At 38.3% G+C, this 24,260-nt stretch overlaps 1 protein-coding gene across 5 annotated transcripts in view; it reads left to right on the top strand.

Moving 5' to 3' along the window:
- Positions 1-24,260, top strand: part of KIF13B (kinesin family member 13B) — a 346,406-nt gene that overhangs the window by 209,516 nt on the left and 112,630 nt on the right. For all 5 annotated transcript variants that reach the window (XM_049865676.1, XM_049865675.1, XM_049865679.1 and 2 more), the window contains 2 exons: positions 10,673-10,822; positions 11,141-11,269. In XM_049865676.1, coding sequence (XP_049721633.1) covers positions 10,673-10,822; positions 11,141-11,269 — 279 coding nt within the window. The remainder of the gene's footprint in view (positions 1-10,672; positions 10,823-11,140; positions 11,270-24,260) is intronic.

Genomic DNA, 24,260 nt, shown 5'->3' on the forward strand with positions numbered 1-24,260 from the left:
AGAAAAAATTGCTTAACTGATAGCTATGGAAGGAATCAAGTAAGAATGAACCTACCCATTTCAGGGGAAAAATTGTTTATTTTCTAAAATAGTAATCATGTGTCTAGAATAAAATTAATTTTCAGCCTCTAAATTGTCTAACTAAAAGAATTTTAAGAACCAAATTTTGTGACATCTTTTTTCTTCTAATTTTGAGTTACCTGAATTTAAAGGAGAATTTTCCACTTTAAGATACTTCAAAAACTTTGTTTTTATCTCGTTCTGACTTTTGTTGGTGTGTGTTTGTATTCTGTACCAGAATGTGAATTTCTTTAGGACATTAATCTCTTTTCCCGTTTCTCAACACATTTATAATCTTTTTCCTGCTTCTCAACAATATATAATCTTGAAAGTAATAAACATATAGTGTATGTTTTTGAATTAATCTTTACACTGTTAGGAACATTTTTGGAAGGAATTTTGATCCTAAAGTAGGTGCCGTAGATCTGTACACTGCTATTCTCTCCTTAAGGAGCAGATTTCTTCATTGAGATCAGGCATGTAGATGTACATATTTAAAATAAACTTACATATTATACATATTTTTATATATTTTCCATACTGCTAGTCCTATTGTCTCATAAAGTTGTTTACTTTCTTAGCCTCTTGCTTTGTAAAAATGTTTATTTTTCGAGATTATCAACAATAAAATGACTTACAGCTAGATTAACATTTTTGCTACAGTTTTTTCCCCAGTCTCTCCTGTATCTCTCTCCTATTTCAACTGAGAAATAAAAGAACAATAACAATAAATGTACGAAAAGTAAACCACTCTTTTATAAAGGGGTTACCTCTCAGTAGTAGTAGCATATGTAAAGAACTGGTAAAAATAGATATGATGACTGTCTTTCCTAAGAGGAAGATGAAGAATACTTGAGCGCACTCTACATTTTTATCTAGTCAGTGTATGTTGTTTCTTGTTTTCTTTTAAGCAAGATTGCCACCTAAAGGAGAACAAGTGATAAAAGTAAATGACATTATTTCGATTGCTATCTTATGGCTGAAGGATGCTGACCACCATTCTAAATGGGAGCAAGAGAGAGAACATGTGTGTGGATAAATAGTGCTAATGACATCGAGGACATCATATATGAAGAAAGCCAGAGGCCATTAAAAAGACAGGAAAGAAAGAAAAGATCAAAATGGATGTCAGAACAGACTCTGAAAATTCTTCTTGAGCATCGAGTAGCTGAAGCAAATGGAAGAAATGATGATGTATAAGAACGGAACCGAAGATTCCAAAGGGCAGTTTGAGAAGACAGTATTATAATAACATGTGTGAAGACCTGGAGTTAGAAAGCCAAAATAGAAGACTTGCTTGGCATTTCTCAAGCTGAAAGTACTGAAGAAAAAATTCAAGCCTCGAGTCACAGCAGAGAAGAATTCTATGGGCAAAATACTGAATGACGCAGGAAGCATCAAAAGAAGATGGAAGGAATACACAGACTCACCAAACCAAAAAGAATTGGTTGACATTCAGCCATTTGAGGAGGCAGCATGTGATCAAGATCTGATGGTACCTAAGGAAGAAGTCCAAGCTGCACTGAAGGCATTGGCAGAAAACAAGCCTCCAGAAAATGACGGAATATCAATTGAGAGTTTCAACACATACAGTGCTGAAAGTGCTCGCTCATCTGTGCCAAGAAATTTGGAAGACAGGTACCTGGTCAACCGACTGGAAGAGATCCATATTTATGCCTATTCCCAAGAAAGATGATTCAATCAAATGCAGAAATTATTGAACAATATCATTAGTATCACATGCAAGTAAAATTTTGTTGAAAATCATTCAAAAGTGGCTATAGCAGTATATTGACAGGGAACTGCCGGAAATTCAAGCTGGATTCAGAAGAAGATGTGGAACCAGGGATATCATTGCTGATGTCAGATGAGTCCTGGCTGAAAGCAGAGAATACCAGAAAGATGTTTACCTATGTTTTATTGACTATGCAAATGTATTTGACTGTACAGATCATAACAAATTATGGATAATATTGTGAAGAATGGGAATTCCAGAACACTTAATTTTGCTCATGAGGAAACCATACCTAGATCAAGAGGCAAATGTTTGAACAGAACAAGGGGATACTGAGTGGTTTAAAGTCAGAAAAGGTGTGAGTCAGGGTTGTATCCTTTCACCAGATCTAATCAGTCTGTATGCTGAGCAAATAATCCGAGAAGCTGGACTACATGAAGAACAGGACATTAGGATTGGAGGAAGACTCACTAATAGCCTGCGTTAATCAGATGACACAACTTTGCCTGCTGATGTGAAGAGGACTTGAAGCACTTACTGATGAAGATCAGTATGGATTACGCCTCAACATACAAAAAAGAAAAATCCTCACAACTGAACCAATAAGCAACATCATGATAAACAGAGAAAAGATTGATGTTGTCAAGGATTTCATTTTACCTGGATCCACAGACAATACCCATGGATCCAGCAAGTGAGAAAACAAAGGATGCATTGCACTGGGCAAATCTGCAGCAAAAGACCTCTTTAAAGTATTAAAAAGCAGAGATGAAGCCAAGGTGGCAAAGTAGTCAGACGCTTCTAGTGGTCCCTCTTACAACAAAGACCTGAAAAAACAAGTGAATTGATTATACATGACAGTCTAGGAGCCCTGAACATCAAAGGCAAAGTTGAAGAATCAGACTGAGTGGTAGGGGGAGGGAGAGACGGTTCAGAAGCAGCAAGGAGTTGCTAGACCTGACCCTGTTGGAATCAGCATCCTGCAGGCTGGATCCGCTGGCGTGAATTTGGGGAGGTAAGCAGTGGTGCTCTGGATGCATCTTCCACATTGGGAGAGACCAAGTGGTGGAGAGTTCACTCATGCCTCCAGAATCAGCGAAAAGCAGCACTCTTGGAAAAAGATGAGTACTTGCATCTAATCTGCTGCATGGACCAAACAACGCCCCTGTGGAAAAAACTCTCTCCCACTTAACTGACCCCTCCACACTCTGCAAGGGGTCCTGGGCTGGCATAAGTGATAGCTGCATTCCCTGGGCTAGAAGTAGGATTTGCGTGTGCCTTGAGCCAACCTTCTGGCCTTGGAGAGAGAACAAATTAAGAAACAGGGAAAAATGATCTGGTGGCTCCCCTAAGCTGGGAACTCAGGGCAGAAATGGCTCCTTTGCCTAAGCAAAGGCATAAGCGGTCCGTGGACTTTGAATGCCTTTTACTCCTCCATAGACCTATGTGGGCCTATTTCAACAGTGTAGGCCCTTATTAGCACAATACAACAGAGTATATATCTGAAGTCTAACTTCAGCTGTTTCAGCTGTATGGTGGAGGGGTAGGTTCGTGATGTTTGACACCACTCTGCGTATTAAGCAGGGACCTCACCTACCTACATCAGAGGCCTGAGGACCCTCAACAGGGGTCCAAGGATAAGTGGTGCCTCCCAGTCTTACTGCCAACAGCATTGGGTGCCCATAGTCCAGCTGGAAACCCCACCCACCTAGGCACTCTAGGGAACAGGGACACACTTTCCTCACAGACACTTGGCGTGGTCGTTAGTCCCCTGCCTTGCTCAGCACATGACCCCTTACTGCAGTCAGATACCTGTGCCTATACCAATCACCCCTGCTCATCTAAGACTGTAGGTGAGAGCCTGCTCCACACACTTGGTGACTGACTACCTGGGCACACCTGAGCTGAATTCATTTAAGAAAAGTAAACAGGCTCCTGGACTCCTACACCAAGTAAGAGCTCTAACCACCTGCTGACAGGACATTAGAGCTTCAAAGGCACCAATAAGCACACTCATTCACTCGAGCAGTCTATTCGGGCATATCCAAACAAAACAAGAAGCTAGGACACAGTAAAAAAGCAAACATAAAATAAATAAATACAGTAACTTATTGATGGCTCGGAATCAACGGTCAATATCAAATCACATACACCATGATGGCTTCAGCAAGCTCCCAAAACAAAGAATCAAGAAATCTTCCAGATGAAGATAACTTCTGGAACTACGAGAGATAGAAGACAAAAGATTAATATACAGAACTCTTCAAGAAATTAGGAAGGAGATCAGGCAAAATGCAGAACAAGCCAAGGAATGCACAGATATAGCACTATAGGAACTTAAGAAGATTAGAGAAGAGCGTAATGACAAATTTAATAGGCTGCAAGAATCCATAGAGAGACAACAAACAGAAATTCAGAAGATTAACAATTTCAGAATTAGACAAATCAACTGAGCAAAATAGAGCAATTTAAGTCAGAATTAGTGAGATTGAAGATGAAGCATTTCACACCAATGTATTTGAGGAAAAATCAAATAAAAGAATTAAAAAAAAAAAAAAAAACCTAAGAATTATGTGGGACTCTATCAAGAGAAATAACCTACAAGTGATTGGAGTACCAGAACAGATGGGCATAACAGAAAATACAGAGGGAATTGTTGAAGATCTTTTGGCAGAATACTTCCCTGATATCGTGAGAGATGAGAAGGTATCTATCCACAATACTCATCAAACCCCACACAGGGTAGATCCCAAAAGAACTCCCCAGGACATAGTATAATCAAACATGCCAAAACCAAAGATAAACAGAGACTTTTAAGAGTGGCTAGGGATAAATGAAAAGTCATGTACAAAGGAGAGCCAGTAAGACTAAGCTCAGACTACTCAGCAGAAACCACACAGGCAAGAAGGCAATGAGATGACATATATAAAGCTTTGAAGCAAAAAAAAATGCCAGCCAAGAATTATATGTCCAGCAAAACTGTCTCTCAAATTAGATGGCAAAATTTGGACATTTCCAGATAAACAGAAGTTTAGGGAATTTGCAAAAACCAGACCAAAATTTCAAGAAATACTAAAGGGAGTCATTTGGTTAGAAAATCAAAAACATCAGATAACTACCCAATAGATGGATTAGAACACAGGACAGAGCAACCAGATATCAGCCCAGGTAGGGAAATCACAAAAATAAACTAAAGCTAAAACACTTGAAACAGGGAAACAGAGATGTCGTTATGTAAAAGATGACATTAAATCAATAAAGAGGGACTAAAGAAAATGTGGTCATAGATCTTTCCTAGGGAGAGGAAGTCAAGGTGATATAAAGAAATAAAAGTTTGGTTTAAACTTAGAAAACTTGGAAAAATATTAAGGTGACCACAAAGGAAACTAACAATCCTACACTTCAGAATAAAAAAAAAGAAAAACATAAAGACTCAGCAAATACAAAAGCAGCAACAACAATAAAAAACAAGAAAAGACAGTATATAATGAAAAATTAACACAGAAAATTAAGTGGAAAAAAGAAACTGTTAACACAGAAAAAAAGGCATCAAAATGACAGCAATAAACTCTTACCTATCAATAATTACGCTGCATGTAAATGGACTAAATGCACCAAAAAAGAGACAGAGAGTGGCAGAATGGGTAAAACAACACAATCAGTGTATATGCTGCCTACAAGAGACACACCTTAGACTTAAAGACACAAACAAACTAAAACTCAAAGGATGGAATACGTATATCAAGCAAACAGCAATCAAAAAAAGAGCAGGAGCAACATCTGCACAAAAGCAAAGATGAGGAAGCAGGAAAGGACAGAAAAACTGAATTAATAGAAATGGGAACCAGGGGTGGGAAGGGGGAGAGTGCCAACATATTGTAGGGATTGCAATCAATGTCACAAAACAACTTGTGTATAAATTTTGAAATGATAAACTAATTTGCTCTGTAAACTTTCACCTAAAGCACAACTAAAAAAAAAAAAAACTCCCCTCAAAATGTGCAATAAATGAAAATCCATTAAAAAAAAGAGCAGGAATGACAATATGAATTTCTGACAAAATAGACTTTAAAGTAAAGTCCACCACAAAGGATAAGGAAGGATACTATAAAATGATTAAAGGGTTAGTACACCAGGAGGACATAACCATAATAAATATTTATGCACCCAATGACAGGGCTCCGAAATACGTAAAACAAACTGTAATGGCATTGAAAAGAGAGATAGATAGCTCTACAATAATAGCAGGAGACTTCAACATACCACTTTCGGTGAAGGACACAACATCTGGAAAGAAGCTCAATAAAGACATGTAAGATGTAAATGTCATAATCAGCCAATTTGACCTGATAGACCTATACAGAACAGTCCATCCAAAAGCAGCGGAGCATACTTTCTTTTCCAACGCACCTGTAACATTCTCCAGAATAGACCATGTATTAGGTCATAAGAACCTTAAAAGAATCCAAAACATCGACATTATTCCAAAGCATCTTTTCTGACCATAAAGCCATAAAAGTGGAAATCAGTAGTAGAAAAAGCAAGGAAAAAAAAAATCAAACACAAAGAAACTGAGCAACACCTTGCTCAAAAATCTACTGGGTTATAGAAGAAATTAAGGATGCAATAAAGAAATTCATAGAATCAAATGAGAATGGAACCTTTGGGACACAAAGCAGTGCTCAGAGGCCAATTTATAGCAATAAATGCACACATACAAAAAGAGGAAAAGGCCAAAATCAAAGAATTATCCCTACATCTCGAACAAATAGAGAACAGCAAAAGAAGCCCTCGGGTAGCAGAAGAAAGCAAATAATAAGAATTAGAGCAGAATTAAGTGAAATACAGAACAGAAAAGCATTGAAAGAGGTAACAAGATCAAAAGCTTTTCTTTTTAAAAGATCAACAAAATTGATAAACCATTGGCCAAACTGAAAAAATCAGGAGAGGAAGCAAATAACCTGAATAAGAAATGAGATAGGTGGTATCACAGCAGACTCAACTGAAATTAAAAAAATTGTAATAAAATACTGTGAAAAATTGTACTCTAAAAAATTTGAAAACCTAAAGGAAATGGACAAATTTCTAGAAATATACTACCTATATAAACTAATACAAACAGAGATAGAACAACTAAATAAACCTATAACAAGAGATTGAAAATGTAATTCAAAAACTCCCAGCAAAAAAAAGCCCTGGCCCTGATGGCTTCACTGCAGAATTCTACCAAACTTTCAGAGAAGAGTTAACACCACTGCTATTAAAGGTATTTCAGAGTACAGAAAAGGTTGGAATACTCCCAAACACATTCTATGAAGCCAGCATATCCCTGACACCAAAACCATGTAAAGACACCACAAAAAAAGTAAATTACAGACCTCATGAACTTAGATGCAAAAATCCTCGACAAAATTCTAGCCAATAGAATTCAACAAATATCAAAAAAGTCATTCACCATGAACAAGTGTGATTCATACCAGGTATGCAGGGATGGTTCAACATTAGAAAAACAATCGGTGTAATCCATCATGTAAATAAAACAAAAACAAGAACCACGTGATCTTACCAATTGATGCAGAAAAGGCATTTGATAAAGTCCAACACCCATTCATGATAAAAACTCTCAGCAAAATAGGAATAGATGGAAAATTCCTCAACATAATAAATGGCATTTATACAAAGCCAACAGCCAACATCATCCTAAATGGAGAGTCTAAAAGCATTCACCTTGAGATTGGGAACCAGACAAAGATGCCCTTTATTACCACTCTTATTCAATACTGTGCTGGAGGTCCTAGACAGAGCAATTAGGCTAGATAAAGAAATAAAGGGCATCCAAATTGGTAAGGAAGAAGTAAAAGTATCTCTGTTTTCAGATGACATGATCTTATACACAGAAAACCCTTAAAATACCCTCAGGAAAACTGCTGAAACTAATAAAAGAGTTCAGCAGAGTATCAGGATACAAGGTGAACATACAAAAATCAGTTGGATTCCTCTACACCAACAAAGAGAATGTTGAAGAGGAAACCACCAAATCAATACCATTTACAGTATCCAAGAAGGTAAAATACTTAGGAATAAATCTAACCAGAGATGTAAAAAGACCAATACAAAGAAAACTACAAGACTGTACTTCAAGAAACCAAGAGAGACCTACGTAAGTGGAAAAACATAACTTGCCCATGAATAGGAAGACTGAACATGGTCAAAATATCTGTTCTACCCAAAGCGATCTATAGATACAGTACAATCCTGATCCAAATTCTAATGGTATTTTTTAATGAGATGGAGAAACAAATCACCAACTTCATATGGAAAGGGAATAGGCCCTGGATAAGTAAATCATTACTGAAGAAAAAAAAAAAAAACCACAAAGTGGCAGCCCTCACACTACCTAATTTTAGCACCTATTAATCTCTGAAATCTACAAAATACTACAAAAGCGCAACAACAAAGAGACAAATAACTGAATTAAAAAATGGGCAAAGGATATGAACAGGCACTTCACCAAAGAAGACATTCAGGGAGCTAACAGATACATGAGGAAATGTTCACCATCATTAGCCATTATAGAAATCCAAATCAAAACCACCATGAGATACCATCTCACCCCAAAAAGGCTGGCATTAATCCAAAAAACAAAATTATAAATGTTGGAGAGGTTGCGGAGACACTGGAACAATTAAACACTGCTGGTGGGAATGTAAAATGGTACAACCACTTTGGAAAATGATTTGGCGCTTCCTTAAAAAGCTAGAAATAGAAGTATCATCAAAACCAAAAAACCAGACCCAGTGCCGTTGTGTCGATTCCAACTCATAGTGACGCTGTAGGACAGAGTAGAACTGCCCCAGAGAGTTTCCGAGGAGTGCTTGGCAGATTTGAACTGCCGACCCTTTGGTTAGCAGCTGTAGCGCTTACCCACTATGCCACCAGGGTTTCCAGAAGTATCATAGGATCCAGCAATCCTGCTCCTTGAATATATCCTGGAGAAATAAGAGCTCTTACACATACAGGTATATGCACACCCATGTTCATTGCAGCACCTTTTACAGTAGCAAAAAATGGAAACGACTAAGATGCCCATCAACAGAAGAATGGATAAATTATGGTATATTTACATAATGGAATACTATGCAACAATAAAGAACAACTATGTATCTGTGAAAACATCTCGTTAGTCAGTAGCAAAAGGACAAATACTGTATGAGACCACTGTTATGAGAACTGAAGAAAAGGTTTAAACATAGAAGAAAACATTCTTTGATGGTTACGAGTGTGAGGAAGTCGGGAGAGGGGTATTCACTAATTAGTAGACAAGAATTATTTTTGCTGAAGGGAAGGACAATAGACAACGCATGGGAAGTCAGCATAACTGGACTAAACCAAAAGCTGAGAAGTTTCCTGAATACAACCAAACACTTTGAGGGACAGAGTAGCAGGGGTGTTGGCCTGGGGACCATGGTTCAGAGGACATCTAGGTCATTTGGTAGAACAAAGTTTATTAAGAAAGTGTTCTGCATCCCACTTTGGTGAGTGGCATCTGGGATCTTAAAAGCTAGCAAGTGGCCTTTGAAGATGTATCAATTGGTCCCAACCTCCCTGGAGCAGAGGAGAGTGAAAAACACCAGAGACACAAGGAAAATATGAGCCCAAGAGACAGAAGGGGCCATGTAAACCAGAGACTCCCTCAACCTGAGTCTGGAAGAACTAGATGGTGCCTGGCTACCACTAATGACTGCCCTGACAGTCAACACAACAGAGAATCTCTGATGGGGTAGGAGAAATGTGGGATGCAGACCTCAAATTCTTGTAAAAATACCAGACTTAATGGTCTGACTGAGACTGGTGGGATACCAGAGGTCATGGACCCTGGACTCTGTTTGCCAAAACTAAAACCATTTCTGAAACCAACTCTTCAGACAAAAATTAGACTGGACTATCAGACATAAAATGACACTAGTGAGGAGTATGCATCTTAGTTCAAATAGACACATGAGACTATGTGGTCTGCTTTTGTCTGGAGGCCAGATGAGAAGGCAGAGGGGACAGGAGCTGGTTGAATGGACACGGGAAATATGGGGTGGAGAGGAGTGTGCTGTCATATTGTAGGGAGAGCATGTAGGGTCACATAATAATGTGTGTATAAGTTTTTGTACGAGAAACTGACTTGAATTGTAAACTTTTACTTAAAGCACAATTAAAAAAAAAAGTGTTAAAAAGCAAAGATGTCACTTTAAGGACGAAGGTGTGCCTGACCCAAGCCATGGTGTTTTCAGTTGCCTCATATGCGTGTGAAATGTGGGCAAATGAATCAGGGAGACTGAAGAAGAATTCATGCATTTGAATTATGGTGTTGTCAAAGAATATCAAATATACCGTGAGCTGCCAAAAGAACAAGCAAATCTGTCTTGGAGGAAGTACGGCCAGAATGCTCCTTCGAAGTGAGGATGGTCAGACTTTGTCTCACATACTTTGGACATGTTATTAGGAGGGACCAGCCCTTGGAGAAGGACATCATGCTTGGTAAAGTAGACGGTCAGTGAAAAAGAGGAGGACCCTCAGTGAGACAGACTGACACAGTGGCTGCAACAGTGGGCTCAAGCATTACAACGATCATGAGGATGGTGCAGGACTGGGCAGTTTTTCATTCTGTTGTACGTATGGTCGCTGTGAGCTGGAACTGATTCGGCAGCACCTGACAACAACTAACAAATGTTTCAGCACAAACTTTGTTTTACTCTAAAAGAATGCATGAATCAGAATATAGTAATAAAAGTTAAGTTTAATGGCTTAAAGTAGACATCAAAAAGTGTTAGGTTGAATCCATTCATTTTAAGTGATTTTCTGAAGTTGTTTTGAATTTCTTTAAAGGTAATACGGTCGTACTTCAAGCGTGCTGATCCATTCTATGATGAACAGGAAAATCACAGTCTCATTGGGGTGGCCAATGTCTTCCTTGAGTCTCTTTTCTACGATGTGAAGTTGCAGTATGCTGTTCCAATTGTCAACCAGAAAGGAGAGGTTGGTTTACTCTTTGTCCCTTGTTTCCTGCAGAGAAAAGTTAAAGAAAGCTTAGGGTGGTGATGGTATTATTGTTATTACTGTTTTTACTAGTAATGGGAACCAGTATTTATGTGAATTGTCAATACCTTGTGTTTATACAGTGTTATATGGTAGTTACTCCAAGAACTTTGAGAGAGAATAACTGTTAGAATCCAGGCGTCTAAATTCTCATATACCATTAAACCTAATGACTTGAGTCTAACACAGAAGACACAGAATCTCAAGGAAGAAACAGCAAAACTTTGTTAAAAAGTTTCTGTCCCCGCATTGTTACAGGTGGCAGGTCGGCTGCATGTAGAGGTTATGCGAATCAGTGGTGAAATTGGGGAAAGAATTGCAGGAGGTGATGATGCTGTAGATATTTCCTTTGATAGAGAAACTCAGGAGAACAAACTTGTATGCATGGTAAGTAGAGAAGTATGACTAATTTTGAGGATTGTATTTAGATGATAAATATTGGTTTCTTTTTTGATTTTTCTAAGTATCTGTCTCTAAAAATATTTAGTATTTTAGAAACTGTATTTCACCGTATATCCTGAAGTATGGGTTAGCCAGGTTACGTCTAATAAGTTATTCTTTGGAATCTTGTATAAGTCATCTCTTTTCTCTGGGCTCTTGAGCCCCAAAATTGTGTGAATCTGTATTTATCTGGACTTCTCTGTAGGAAACCCAGGCTGTTATATCCTGTAATTGGGGGTCTTACTAGCTGCTGATGGTGGTGATTTACTCAGCCCTGGCCCTGTTCTTGCCAAAAGTCACTCTTCGCACTGTTTTCCAAATGTTCTGTTTCTGTTCACCCATATGCCTTTGCGTATACTACTCAAGCGTGCTCCCATCCCAGACCCCTTTCTTTCTTCTCTTCCCATGAGTTCTGTTCATGAAATATGTATTGAGTGTTATGTCAGACATGTGTCAAGTGTTGGGAATATAGAGCTCCCTGTATAGTGTGTGTGTGGGGAGGGAGGGTATATACAAGTGAACAAAAGACTCCAATATTGTGTGAGCCAAGTGCTCCAATGGAGCTGGTTACCATATTTTTTGGGACACAGAGAAAAGGTAATTAATTCAGAAAGCAGGGTCTGAGGAAAAATTTTTGGAAAATAAGACTCAGGCTAAACTTGAAGGAGCGGATGCTATCTAAAACTCTTCCTCCATAGGGTACTGTTGTATTTTCATGAGTAATTGCTAGGTAGGAAGATGATAGGTCATTCTATTCCTGGACTCCTACAATAAATGCAGGTAGCATCCACCTCCCCAGTTCATTATGACAATGAAAAAAAATTCTCTTGTACATTTCCAAATAGCCCCTATTGGGGCAGTACTGCCTCTGGTTGAGAATCAGTGTAGGAAGAACCAGTTAAAAGGAAGGTTTTCGAGGATGAGGAATCAGCAAGGGGCATAGGGACTATAGTGCCAGTGAGAAGGAGGCCACTAAAAGGCAAAGTGAAGGAAGTCTAAACTTAACGCTTATTTCGTAATCCATCCTAAGGCCAGCCCTGTTTCTCAGTAAATATTTCTAGAATAATATTGATGTTCAAAGAAGTAGGTTATACATTAACGGTAAGGGAAGATACAGCTGTTAAGGTTTGGGTTACTTTCTGTAGGTTTTTGCATGTAGTAGGAAGGCCTCAGATATTTAGGCCATTTGCGCCAGTTTGAGAGAAAAAAATCTTAATTCACTAACAGTTAACCTTTATTGTATTGCATTTGATTCAAGAATATTCTTTCGAGGTTATGTTATTAACAAGGTGGAGACATAGGCTTGATAAATCCATAATGGCCCATTTTAAAGGTAAAGCTCTGACAAAGGTCAACTTTTACCATTAGAGTAAAATAACATAAAAAATAACACACAGGGTACTATATTTGGAGAGTTTATCGTTATCACTGAAAAGAAGTACTATATCCTGGATAAAAAGAGCTCTTCTTTTTTTTAAACCAAGTTAAAATGTCTTAAAATTATTTTATGGAAGATATCAAGCACACTTAAAAGTAGTGAAAGTAATATTGTCGATCCCCATTCACACTGCTGTTAGAAATTATCAACTGATGGTCAGTCTTATTTTATGCATGCACTCAAGCCACTTCTGCGCCTTCTCTTCCCCTTGGATTATTTTGAAGCAAATCCAAGACATCATATCATATTATTTCTTCTATAAATATTTCAGTAAATATCTCTAAATGATGAGTACATTTTTTTGATGAGTACTTTTTTAAAATAATTTTTATAGTACTTTAAGTGAAAGTTTACAAATCAAGTCAGTCTGTCACATATAAGCTTATATACACCTTACTACATACACCCATTTACTCTCCCCTTAATGAGTCAGCCCGCTCCCTCCTTCCAGTCTCTCCGTTCGTGACCCTTTTGCCAGATTCTAACCCTCTCTACCCTCCCATCTCCCCTCCAGACAGGAGATCCAAATACAGTCTCAAGTGTCCACCTGATACAAGTAGCTCACTCTTCATCAGCATCTCTCTCCAGCCCATTGTCCAGTCCCTTCCATGTCTGATGAGTAGTCTTTGGGAATGGTTCCTGTCCTGGGCCAACAGAAGGTTTGGGGACCATGACCGCCGGGATTCTTCTAGTCTCAGTTAGACCATTAAGTCTGGTCTTTTTATGAGAATTTGGGGTCTGCATCCCACTGTTCTCCTGCTCCCTCAGGGGTTCTCTATTGTGGTCCCTGTCAGGGCAGTCATCGGTTATGGCCGGGCACCATCTAGTTCTTCTGGTCTCAGGATGATGTAAGTCTCTAGTTCATGTGGCCCCTTCTGTCTCGGGCTCACAGTTATCATGTGACCTTGGTGTTCTTCATTCTCCTTTGATCCAGGTGGGTTGAGACCAATGGATGCATCTTAGATGGCCGCTTGTTAGCATTTAAGACCCCAGACGCCACACTTCAAAGTGGGATGCAGAATGTTTTCGTAGTAGAATTTATTTTGCCAATTGACTTAGAAGTCCCCTTAAGCCATAGTCCCCAAACCCCCGCCCTTGCTTCGCTAACCTTCGAAGCATTCAGTTTATCCCAGAAACTTCTATGCTCTTGGTCCAGTCCAGTTGAGCTGACCTTCCCTGTATTGAGTATTGTCCTTCCCTTCACCTAAAGTAGTTCTTATCTACTAACTAATCAGTAAATAACCCTTTCCCCTCCCCTCCCCCATCTCATAACCACAAAAGAATGTGTTCTTCTCAGTTTATACTATTTCTCAAAAACTTATAATAGTGGTCTTATACAGTGTTTGTCCTTTTGCCTCTGACTGATTTCACTCAGCATAATGCCTTCCAGGTTCCTCCATGTTATGAAATGTTTCACAGATTCATCACTGTTCTTTATCGATGCATAGTATTCCATTGTGTGAATATACCATAATTTATTTATCTGGGCACCTTGGTTGCTCCCACCTTTTTGCTATTGTAAACAGTGCTGCAATAAACATGGGTGTGCATATATCTGTTCCTGTAAAGGCTCTTATTTCTCTAGGGTGTATTCCGAGGAGTGGGATTTCTGGGTTGTATGGTAGTTCTATTTCTAACTTTTTAAGAAAACGCCAGATAGAATTCCAAAGTGGTTGTACCATTTTACATTCCCACCAGCAGTGTATAAGAGTTCCAATCTCTCCGCAGCCTCTCCAACATTTATTATTTTGTGTTTTTTGGATTAATGCCAGCCTTGTTGGAGTGAGATGGAATCTCATCATAGTTTTAATTTGCATTTCTCTAATGGCTAATGATCGAGAGCATTTTCTCATGTGTCTGTTAGCTGCCTGAATATCTTCCTTAGTGAAGTGCGTGTTCAGATCCTTTGCCCACTTTTTGATTGGGTTGTTTGTCTTTTTGTGGTTGAGTTTTAACAGAATCATATAGATCAGAGATGTCTGATGTCATCTCTGGTTAGAGAGGTCATAGGTGAATATTCTTTCCCAGTCTGTAGGTGGTCTTTTTACTCTTTTGGTAAGTCTTTAAATGAGCATAGGTGTTTGATTTTCAGGAGCTCCCAGTTATCTGGTTTCTCTTTGTCATTTTTAGTAATGTTTTATATTCTGTTTATGCCTTGTATTAGGGCTCCTAGGGTTGTCCCAATTTTTTCTTCCATGATCTTTATCGTTTTAGTCTTTATGTTTGGGTCTTTGATCCACTTGGAGTTAGTTTTTGTGCATGGTGTGAGGTATGGGTCCTGTTTCATTTTTTTGCAAATGGATATCCATTTATGCCAGCACCATTTGTTAAAAAGACTATCTTTTCCCCAGTTAACTGACACTGGGCCTTTGTCAAATATCAGCTGCTCATACGTGGATGGATTTATATCTGAGTTCTCAATTCTGTTCCATTGGTCTATGTGCCTGTTGTACCCGTACCAGGCTGTTTTGACTACTGTGGCTGTATAATAGGTTCTAAAATCAGGTAGAGTGAGGCCTCCCATTTTCTTCTTCTTTTTCAGTAATGCTTTACTTATCCAAGGCTTCTTTCCCTTCCATGTGAAGTTGGTGATTTGTTTCTCCATCTCTTTAAAAAATGTCTTTGGAATTTGGATCGGAAGTGCATTGTATGTATAGATGGCTTTTGGTAGAATAGACATTTTTACTATGTTAAGTCTTCCTATCCATGAGCAAGGTATGTTTTTCCACGTATGTAGGTCCTTTTTAGTTTCTTGCACTAGTACGTTGTAGTTTTCTTTGTATAGGTCTTTTACATCTTTGGTAAGATTTATTCCTAAGTATTTTATCTTCTTGGGGGCTCCTGTGAATGGTATTGATTTGGTGATTTCCTCTTCGATGTTCTTTTTGTTGAATTAGAGGAATCCAATTGATTTTTGTATGTTTATCTTGTAACTGGAGACTCTGACGAAGTCTTCTATTAGTTTCAGTAGTTTTCTGGAGGATTCCTTAGGGTTTTCTGTGTATAAGATCATGTCATCTGCAAATAGAGATACTTTTACTTCTTCCTTGCCAATCCAGATGCCTTTTATTTCTTTGTCTAGCCTAACTGCTCTGGCTAGGACCTCTAGCACAATGTTGAATAAGAGCGGTGATAGAGGGCATCCTTGTCTGGTTCCCGTTCTCACGGGAAATGCTTTCAGGCTCTCTCCATTTAGGATGGTGTTGGCTGTTATTATGCTGAGGAATTTTCCTTCAATTCCTATTTTGCTGAGAGTTTTTATCATGAATGGTTGTTGGACTTTGTCAAATGCCTTTTCTGCATCAATTGATAAGATCATGTGGTTTTTGTCTGTTGTTTTATTTATGTGGTGGATTACATTAATGGTTTTTCTAATATTAAACCAGCCTTTTTTTTGTATACCTGGTATAAATCCCACTTGGTCGTGGTGGATTATTTTTTTGATATGTTGTTGAATTCTATTGGCTAGAATTTTGTTGAGGATTTTTGCATCTATGTTCATGAGGGATATAGGTCTGTAATTTTCTTTTCTTGCGGTGGCTTTACCTGGTTTTGGTATCAGGGATATTATGGTGGCTTCATAGAATGAGTTAGGTAGTATTCCATCATTTTTTATGCTTTGAAATACCTTTAGTAGTAGTGGTGTTAACTCTTTTCTGAAAGTTTGGTAGAACTCTGCAGTGAAGCCGTCTGGGCCAGGACTCTTTTTTGTTGGGAGTTTTTGATTACCCTTTCAATCTCTTTTTTTGTTATGGGTCTATTTAGTTGTTCTACTTCTGATTGTGTTAGTTTAGGTAGGTAGTGTTTTTCTAGGAATTCATCCATTTCTTCTAGGTTTGCAAATTTTTTAGAGTACAGTTTTTCGAAATAATCTGATATGATTCTTTTAATTTCAGTTGGGTCTGTTGTGATATGGCCCATCTTGTTTCTTATTTGGGTTATTTGTTTTCTTTCCTGTATTTCTTCAGTTAGTCTGGCCAGTGGTTTATCAATTTTGTTAATTTTTTCAAAGAACCAGCTTTTGGCTTTGTTAATTCTTTGAATTGTTTTTCTGTTCTAATTCATTTAGTTCAGCTCTAATTTTTATTATTTGTTTTCTTCTGGTGCGTGATGGACTCTTTTGTTGCTCGTGTTCTATTTGTTCAAGTTGTAGGGACAGTTCTCTGATTTTGACTCTTTTCTTCTTTATGTATGTGTGCATTTATCGATATAAATTGACCTCTGAGCGCTGCTTTTGCTGTGTCCTAGAGCTTTTAATAGGAAATGTTTTCATTCTCATTGCATTCTATGAATTTCTTTATTCCCTCCTTAATGTCTTCTATAACCCAGTCTTTTTTCAGCAGGGTGTTGTTCAGTTTCCAAGTATTTGATTTCTTTTCCCGGATTTTTCTTTTATTGATTTCTACCTTTATGGCCCTGTGATCTGAGAAGATGCTTTGTAATATTTTGATGTTTTGGATTCTGCAAAGGTTTGTTTTATGACCTAATACATGATCTATTCTAGAGAATGTTCCATGTGCGCTAGAAAAAAAAGTATACTTTGCAGCTGTTGGGTGGAGTGTTCTCTATAGGTGTATGAGGTCAAGTTGGTTGATTGTAGCAATTAGGTCTTCCATGTCTCTATGGAGCTTCTTACTGGAAGTCGTTTCCTTCTCCAAAAGTGGTGTGTTGAAGTCTCCTATTATAATTGTGGAGGTGTCTATCTCACTTTTCAGGTCTGTTAAGGTTTGTTTTATGTATCTTGCAGCCCTGTCATTGGGTGCATAAATATTTAATATGGTTAAATCTTCTGGTCAACGGTCCCTTTAATCATTATGCAGAGTCCTTCTTTATCCTTTGTGGTGGATTTAACTTTAAAGTCTATTTTGTCAGAAATTAATATTGCTACTCCTGCTCTTTTTTGCTTGCTGTTTGCTTGATATATATTTTTCCATCCTTTGAGTTTTAGTTTGTGTCTCTTAAGTCTAAGGTGTGTCAGTATATAGACGGATCATGTTTCTTTATCCAGTCTGAGACTCTCTGTCTCTTTATTGGTGCATTTAGTCCATTTACATTCAGCATAATTATAGATAACTATGTGTTTAGTGCTGTCATTTTGATGCCTTTTTATGTGTGTTGTTGACAATTTCATTTTTCCACTTACTTTTTTGTGCTGAGACGTTTTTCTTTGTAAATTGTGTTCCTCATTTTCATAGTATTTGACTTTATGTTTGCTGAGTCGTTATGTTTTTCTTGGTTTTTATTTTGAGTTATGGAATTGTTAGACCTCTTTGTGGTTACCTTAATATTTACCCCTATTTTTCTAAGTAAAAACCTCACTTGTATCGTTCTATATCGCCTTGTTTTCCTCTCCATATGGCAGTTCTATGCCTACTGTATTTAGTCCCTCTTTTTGATTATTGTGATCTTGTACATAATGACTTCAATGATTCCCTGTTTGGGCATGTTTTCCTTTTAAAAAATTAATCTTAATTTGTTGTTGTGATTTCCTTATTTGAATTGATATCAGGGTGTTCTGTTCTGTGACCTTGTATTGTGTTGTTATCTGATGTTACTGATTTTCTGACCAAACAACTTCCTTTAGTATTTCTTGTAGCTTTGGTTTGGTTTTTACAAATTCTCTAAGCTTGTGTTTATTTGTAAATGTTTTAATTTCACCTTCATATGTGAGAGAGAATTTTGCTGGATAAATGATTCTTGGCTGGCAGTTTTTCTCCTTCATTGCTCTATATATGTCATCCCATTGCCTTCTTGACTGTATGGTTTCTGCTGAGTCGTCTGAACTTTTTCTTATTGATTCTCCTTTGTAGGAGACCTTTCTTTTCTCCCTGGCTGCTTTTAAAATATTCTCTTTATCTTTGGTTTTGGCAAGTTTGATGATAATATGTCCTGGTAATTTTCTTTTTGGATCAATCCTATATGGGTTTCGATGAGCATCTTGGATAGACATCCTTTCATCTTTCATGATGTCAGGGAAGTTTTTTGCCAACAGATCTTCAACTATTCTCTCTGTATTTTCTGTTATGCCTCCTTGTTCTGGCACTCCAATTACATGCAAGTTATCCTTCTTGATAGAGTCCTACATGATTCTTAGGGTTTTTTCATTTTTTTTAATTCTTTTATCTGATTTTTCTTCAACTATATTGGTGTCAATTGCCTTATCCTCCAGCTTCCCCACTCTGCATTCCAATTCCTCGTTTCTGCTCCTCTGACTTCCTATTGAGTTGTCTAATTGTATAATTTTACTGTTAATCTTTTGGATTTCTGAATGCTTTCTTTCTATGGATTGTTGCAGCTTATTAATTTTTCTACTATGTTCTTGAATAATCTTTTTGATTTCTTCAACTGCGTTATCAGCGTGTTCCTTGGCTTTTTCTGTAGATTGCCTTATTTCATTTTTGAGGTCATCCCTGATGTCTTGAAGCATTCTGTAAATTAGTTTTTTATATTCTGCATGTGGCAATTCCAGGGTTGTATCTTTATTTGGGAAAGATTTTGATTCTTTAATTTGGGGAGTTGCAGAAGCAATCATGGTCTGCTTCTTTATGTGGTGTGATATCAACTGCTGTCTCCGAGCCATCTATAAGATATTGTAATAATGTATTTTATATTTGCTCACTGAGTCTTATCTTGTTTTGTTTTCTTTCAATATACGTAGATGGGCTGCTAGATTGTGCTGTCTTGATTGTTGCAGCCCTTGAATCACTTATGTCCTCTCACCAGCTGGTTTGGGCCATTACCAGAAATATAAACCTAAGAGTCCATTCACTATTCTTGAGTAGAATCTGATTTTGCGTCACCAAGTGTGTGGGGTAGACTGTCACCTATTCGCTTAGAGGAGTAGTGGTGCTAGTTGTGTGCACCAGATTCTAGTAGCAGCAGGGGTTCACACTCCGGCGGGGGCAGGATGCTGACAGGCTTCCCCCAAGTGCCAGTGAGGTAGGTGTGTCTCTATTCCTAAAGCACTTTGGTGGGTGGGCTCTGCAGCTGTACCTTAGGCACCCAATGCATGTACCTCTACAGATTGGTAGATGTCACTATCCTGAGACCCCAGTGGTAGAAGGTTAGGTGGTTTGGATGGAGCTTCAGCCCTCATTTCCCCATTGTGGGTCAGTGAGGGCTCTGTTTAATAGGTAGAGATATCAGACCTGGGAAACTTGTCTTTCCAGTAATCCGCTAAAACAATTATAGTCAGATCCCTATCAGAATTGCCTTTGCATTATAATAGGCACCTTGGTCCCTGTATGGATGAAAGCCCAAGACTGTGGATCTCATATGCTTGGCTGGAGCTAGTTTTGTATTTTTAGTCCAATTTTGGGAAGTCAGGGAAGGATTCTTGGTCCCTGGGTTTTTTGTAGCTGCTTCTCTCAGGCCAGGAGAATGGGTTAGGAAAAGACAAAACAAACAAACAAAGAAACAAACAAACAAACAAACAAACAAACAAAAATCCACAGAGCACTTCTCTCTCTGGCCCAGGAAATTCCAATGTTAATGAAGCCGCCTGGGAAGGGAAGGGGAGGGGAGGGATCAGATAGATAGGAGAGAGTAGCACCAAGGAATATAGACAAAGTTACTTATCTTGCTTGTTGAGGACTGTTTTATCTGAGATTTCCGAGGGGCCTGTAGCCTGTGTGCATTGGCTGGGTCGAGATTGCCCCCAAGGCTCAGGCCCGTGTCTTGTGCATGTGCTGTCTCAGAAAATAAAGAAGCAGTGGTTAATTCCTCAGCTCCCAGTCCAAAGCCCAGTGCCACGGTTCCCCAGCTGGGACGCCGCACTCCATGCTTCAGAACCAGTCGCTGCCTCCCCGTGACTTCTCTTCCTGTCAGCTGCGTTGCTGCGCTGCCTACGTGCACTGGCTGGGCTTCCCCCGAGGTCACTTTTGGGGGCTAGGGCTGCGTCCCATGTTTGCGCTGTCTCAGGATGCCATGCCTAGCTCCCCTGCGCCCAGTCCAAAGCCCGGCGCCAATGTTTTCTGACTGGGACGCTGGCTCCAGGCTCCGAAACAGTCGCCGCTTCCCCATGGTTGCTTGTTCATTCTCTCAGCCTCGTCAGTGTGCAGCCTGCTTGTGCTGGCTGAGTCTCTATGGAGGTTACCCCAGGGGGCTAGGGGTTAGGGCTGTGTCCCGTGCCTGCCCTGCCTTAGCAAGCCTCTATCAGCCCCGCCATTCGGCACCAGGGAACCGCGAGGGCTTAAGGCTGTGGAGCGGGTTGTGGGTTCCAGAAGTGGTCACTGGTTTAGGGCGCAGCTTTTTGCTTACCTGTCACTCAGGTCAACTCTTTAGATCTGTGTTTGATGGTCAGGGTTCGTAGATTGTCATGTATGTGATTGATTCACTTGTTTTTCCGAGTCTTTGTTTCAAGAGGGACCCAGGGTAGCGTCTACCTAGTTGGCCATCTTGGCCCCGCCTGATGAGTACTTTTTTTTAAAGAAAAGTATAATATTATCACACATAAGAATTAGTAATTCCTCAATATCATGAACTGTCCCGTCTGTTTCTCATTATTGTCTTCATTGATAATGTCTCTTAAATCCCTTTTAGTCTGTGTGCACACTTGCCGTCCCTTTGTGTCTCATCTTCTTTTACCTTGCAAGTTATTTATTGTAGAAGCTGGGCCTTTGCCATGTAGTTTCTTATAGTGTAGATTTTGTTGATTGGTGTTGCTTAACATGTTTGATATGCATTTTCTGTAAAATCGGTAGATATAGAGGTGATATACAGAGGATGGGAGTAGCAAGGATACTTCATAGGTGGTGATGTATTCTTTCATCAGGAGACACATCATGTGTGGTTATTTCTCATTTTGGAGATGTTAGCAACCACTGATGATTATTATCTAGATGCATTATTTCTTTAGGACTTACAAAAGAGTAATACTTTAATTCTATCATTCCTTATTTTATTAGCTAGAATACTTATAAAGAGTCTTCCCATTATCAACTATTTTGTTGTTCAGATACTGTTTATATATGAAAGGCAGGATACATGTTTGATTTACTCCTTTTATTTACCAATTTTCAAAATAATGAATTGATTTTCCTACTAATATCCAAAAGTGACTAGTGGAATTTTTTTTCTGGTCTTAATATCATTTTAGATGTGTAAATTTAAACATATTTGATGTGCTTCAGTCCATTGCATTTATAGTCTTTGTTGAAACCAAAACCCAAACCAAACCCAGTGCCATCGAGTCGATTCTGACTCATAGCAAACCTATAGGACAGAGTAGAACGGCCCCATAGAGTTTCTAAGGAGCGCCTGGCGGATTTGAACTGCCAACCCTTTGGTCTTTGTTGAAGTGAAGCTCAAATGATACCCTCTTTGGCCTGTGAGAGCCTTGTTAGTTGGCTCTTGCTTCCTTTTGACATAACTCTAACCCTCATAGACTTTGATAGCTTTTTTGCTTTCTAACATGTTTCTGAAGAGCCCTGGTCAAAAAATTGCATATATTAACAATTTAGTATTTTAAATTATGTTAAATATTACTGCATTAAAAAACCCTAAACAACGTTAATGTCTAGTGACATTCCTGGGCTCCTTTATCTTGAGCAGCTTCAAGTTGACATCCTGTGATATTCTGATACTTTGTGGTGATTTTAGTTTCTGTATGCAAACATTTAAAAAGGAAACACATGAAACCCACCACCTGTATTCTAGATATTCCTCATTCCTGGCAGTCCTATTCCTGAGAAGTTGCCTGTAGTGGCGTGCTGATCATATTAAGTCTTGCGTTCTTGTTTATTTGAATCGTAAGATTGAGGTTAATTACTACAGGAAAAATTTGGTTTATATTGAACATCTTCTCAATGCCTGGAACTACTTTCATTAATTTCATTAGTGTAGTCAGCTCTGTCACTAATACTGTAAAGTAGCTATTAATATTCTTCTTTTGCAAAAGAGAAAACTTGCTGTTGTTAGCTGCTATCAAGCCAATTCTCAACTCATGACAGCGCCACGCACAATGGAATGAAATGCTGCCCAGTCCTGTGTCATCCCCATGAGCATTTGTGGATCAGACCTTTGTGATCCATAGGGTTTTCGTTGACCGATTTTCGGAAGTAATTCACCAGGCCACTCTGCCTAGTCTGTCTTAGTCTGGAAGCTCTGTTGGAATTAAGAAAATTAACTTCACAGAATTTAAGTAATATGTTTGAGAATGGAAGCTAGTAATTGGCTAGGTATTGTAATTTAGATCTGTATAACTCCAAAATCTTGTAACCTCATATATCATATTGCCTCACCTTGAAAAATACAGTAAACATTTTTAAACACTTAATGAAAAGATGATGGTTTTCAAATTTAATGAAAAATTGACTTCAAAATACTGATTGTGATATTTGGTTTGAAGAAGTACATTGTTATCAGTCTGCCTGTCTTTCATGACCTGTCTGGGAATTGCTATATTGATGTTTCAAACTCTTGTTGACATCGAAGGAAAAAATGAATAATAATGGGAGTTCTCATTTGTTGCTTACACATTATTTGCCTCGTATGGGAGAAAATAAAGTCCTCTGCTTTGTGTTTTTTTTTTTGTCATTATTGTGTTTCCTGAAGTGTTAAGGCTATTATATTTATCAGTGTATCAGTAAAGATTTGTATCCTATCTCAGTGTAACAAGGCTTCTATGATTCCTTGTGGTTGCTGAACTATACCAACTTCTGGCACATATTCAAGTTTATTTTTGTTATATTTATTCACTGGAGGCAGAGTGAATCATCTACAACATGCAGGAAGTTACCAGATAAAAAATATAATAAATGATTAATGCTTGTTCATGTAAGCCTCCTCAGTCAATTATTAGTTCACAATTGCATTTAACTTCATAGTTGGAGGAGTTTTAGCATATGACAACAGCAAAAATTCTAACTTAAATATCAACATGATGCTTCCTGCCAGAAGAAATATTAACAATATTTGGCTGCTTTAAAACCTGTTATAGTCATTTCTTCTGGAGATATCCAGTCTGATCAAATACGTATTTCTAATATGTTATCATATAACTCTATACTCCCCATCCAAAGCATGTTTTCTTGAATATGCCTCTCCTCTCTAAATATGCATAGAGAACACATCCAGTAAATGTTAATGCTAAGAATGGTAAACATTCACCATCTTTAATTCCTTCTACTCTTGCCCCAGTTTGTGCATAGCCGTAAGCCAGATCTTTAAATTATGCATTCTCAGTGCCTTTAAAGTTCTCCAAAAAATGCCCTGTTATCATATAATCAACACCCATGGAAGCAGCAGTCAAGAAATCAAACGATGCGTTACACTATACATACCTGCTACAGCAACAATACCTACTTGAAAACTGTGCTCGCTTTTACACTTAAAATTATCAGATAAATGTTTTGCCCTTTTCTGAATATTTCTTGGTTTATTAACACATACATGGCTTTTGTACTTTGTTCATTCTGGTTAACAATCTTGGTCTGCTCTCATGTTAGTCAAATTCATATCATTGAATGGTGTTGATGTCTGAGAACTTTATTCTTCTGT

The sequence above is a fragment of the Elephas maximus genome, chromosome 22 (genome assembly GCF_024166365.1).
Source record: "Elephas maximus indicus isolate mEleMax1 chromosome 22, mEleMax1 primary haplotype, whole genome shotgun sequence".
Classification (NCBI taxonomy): Eukaryota; Metazoa; Chordata; class Mammalia; order Proboscidea; family Elephantidae; genus Elephas; species Elephas maximus.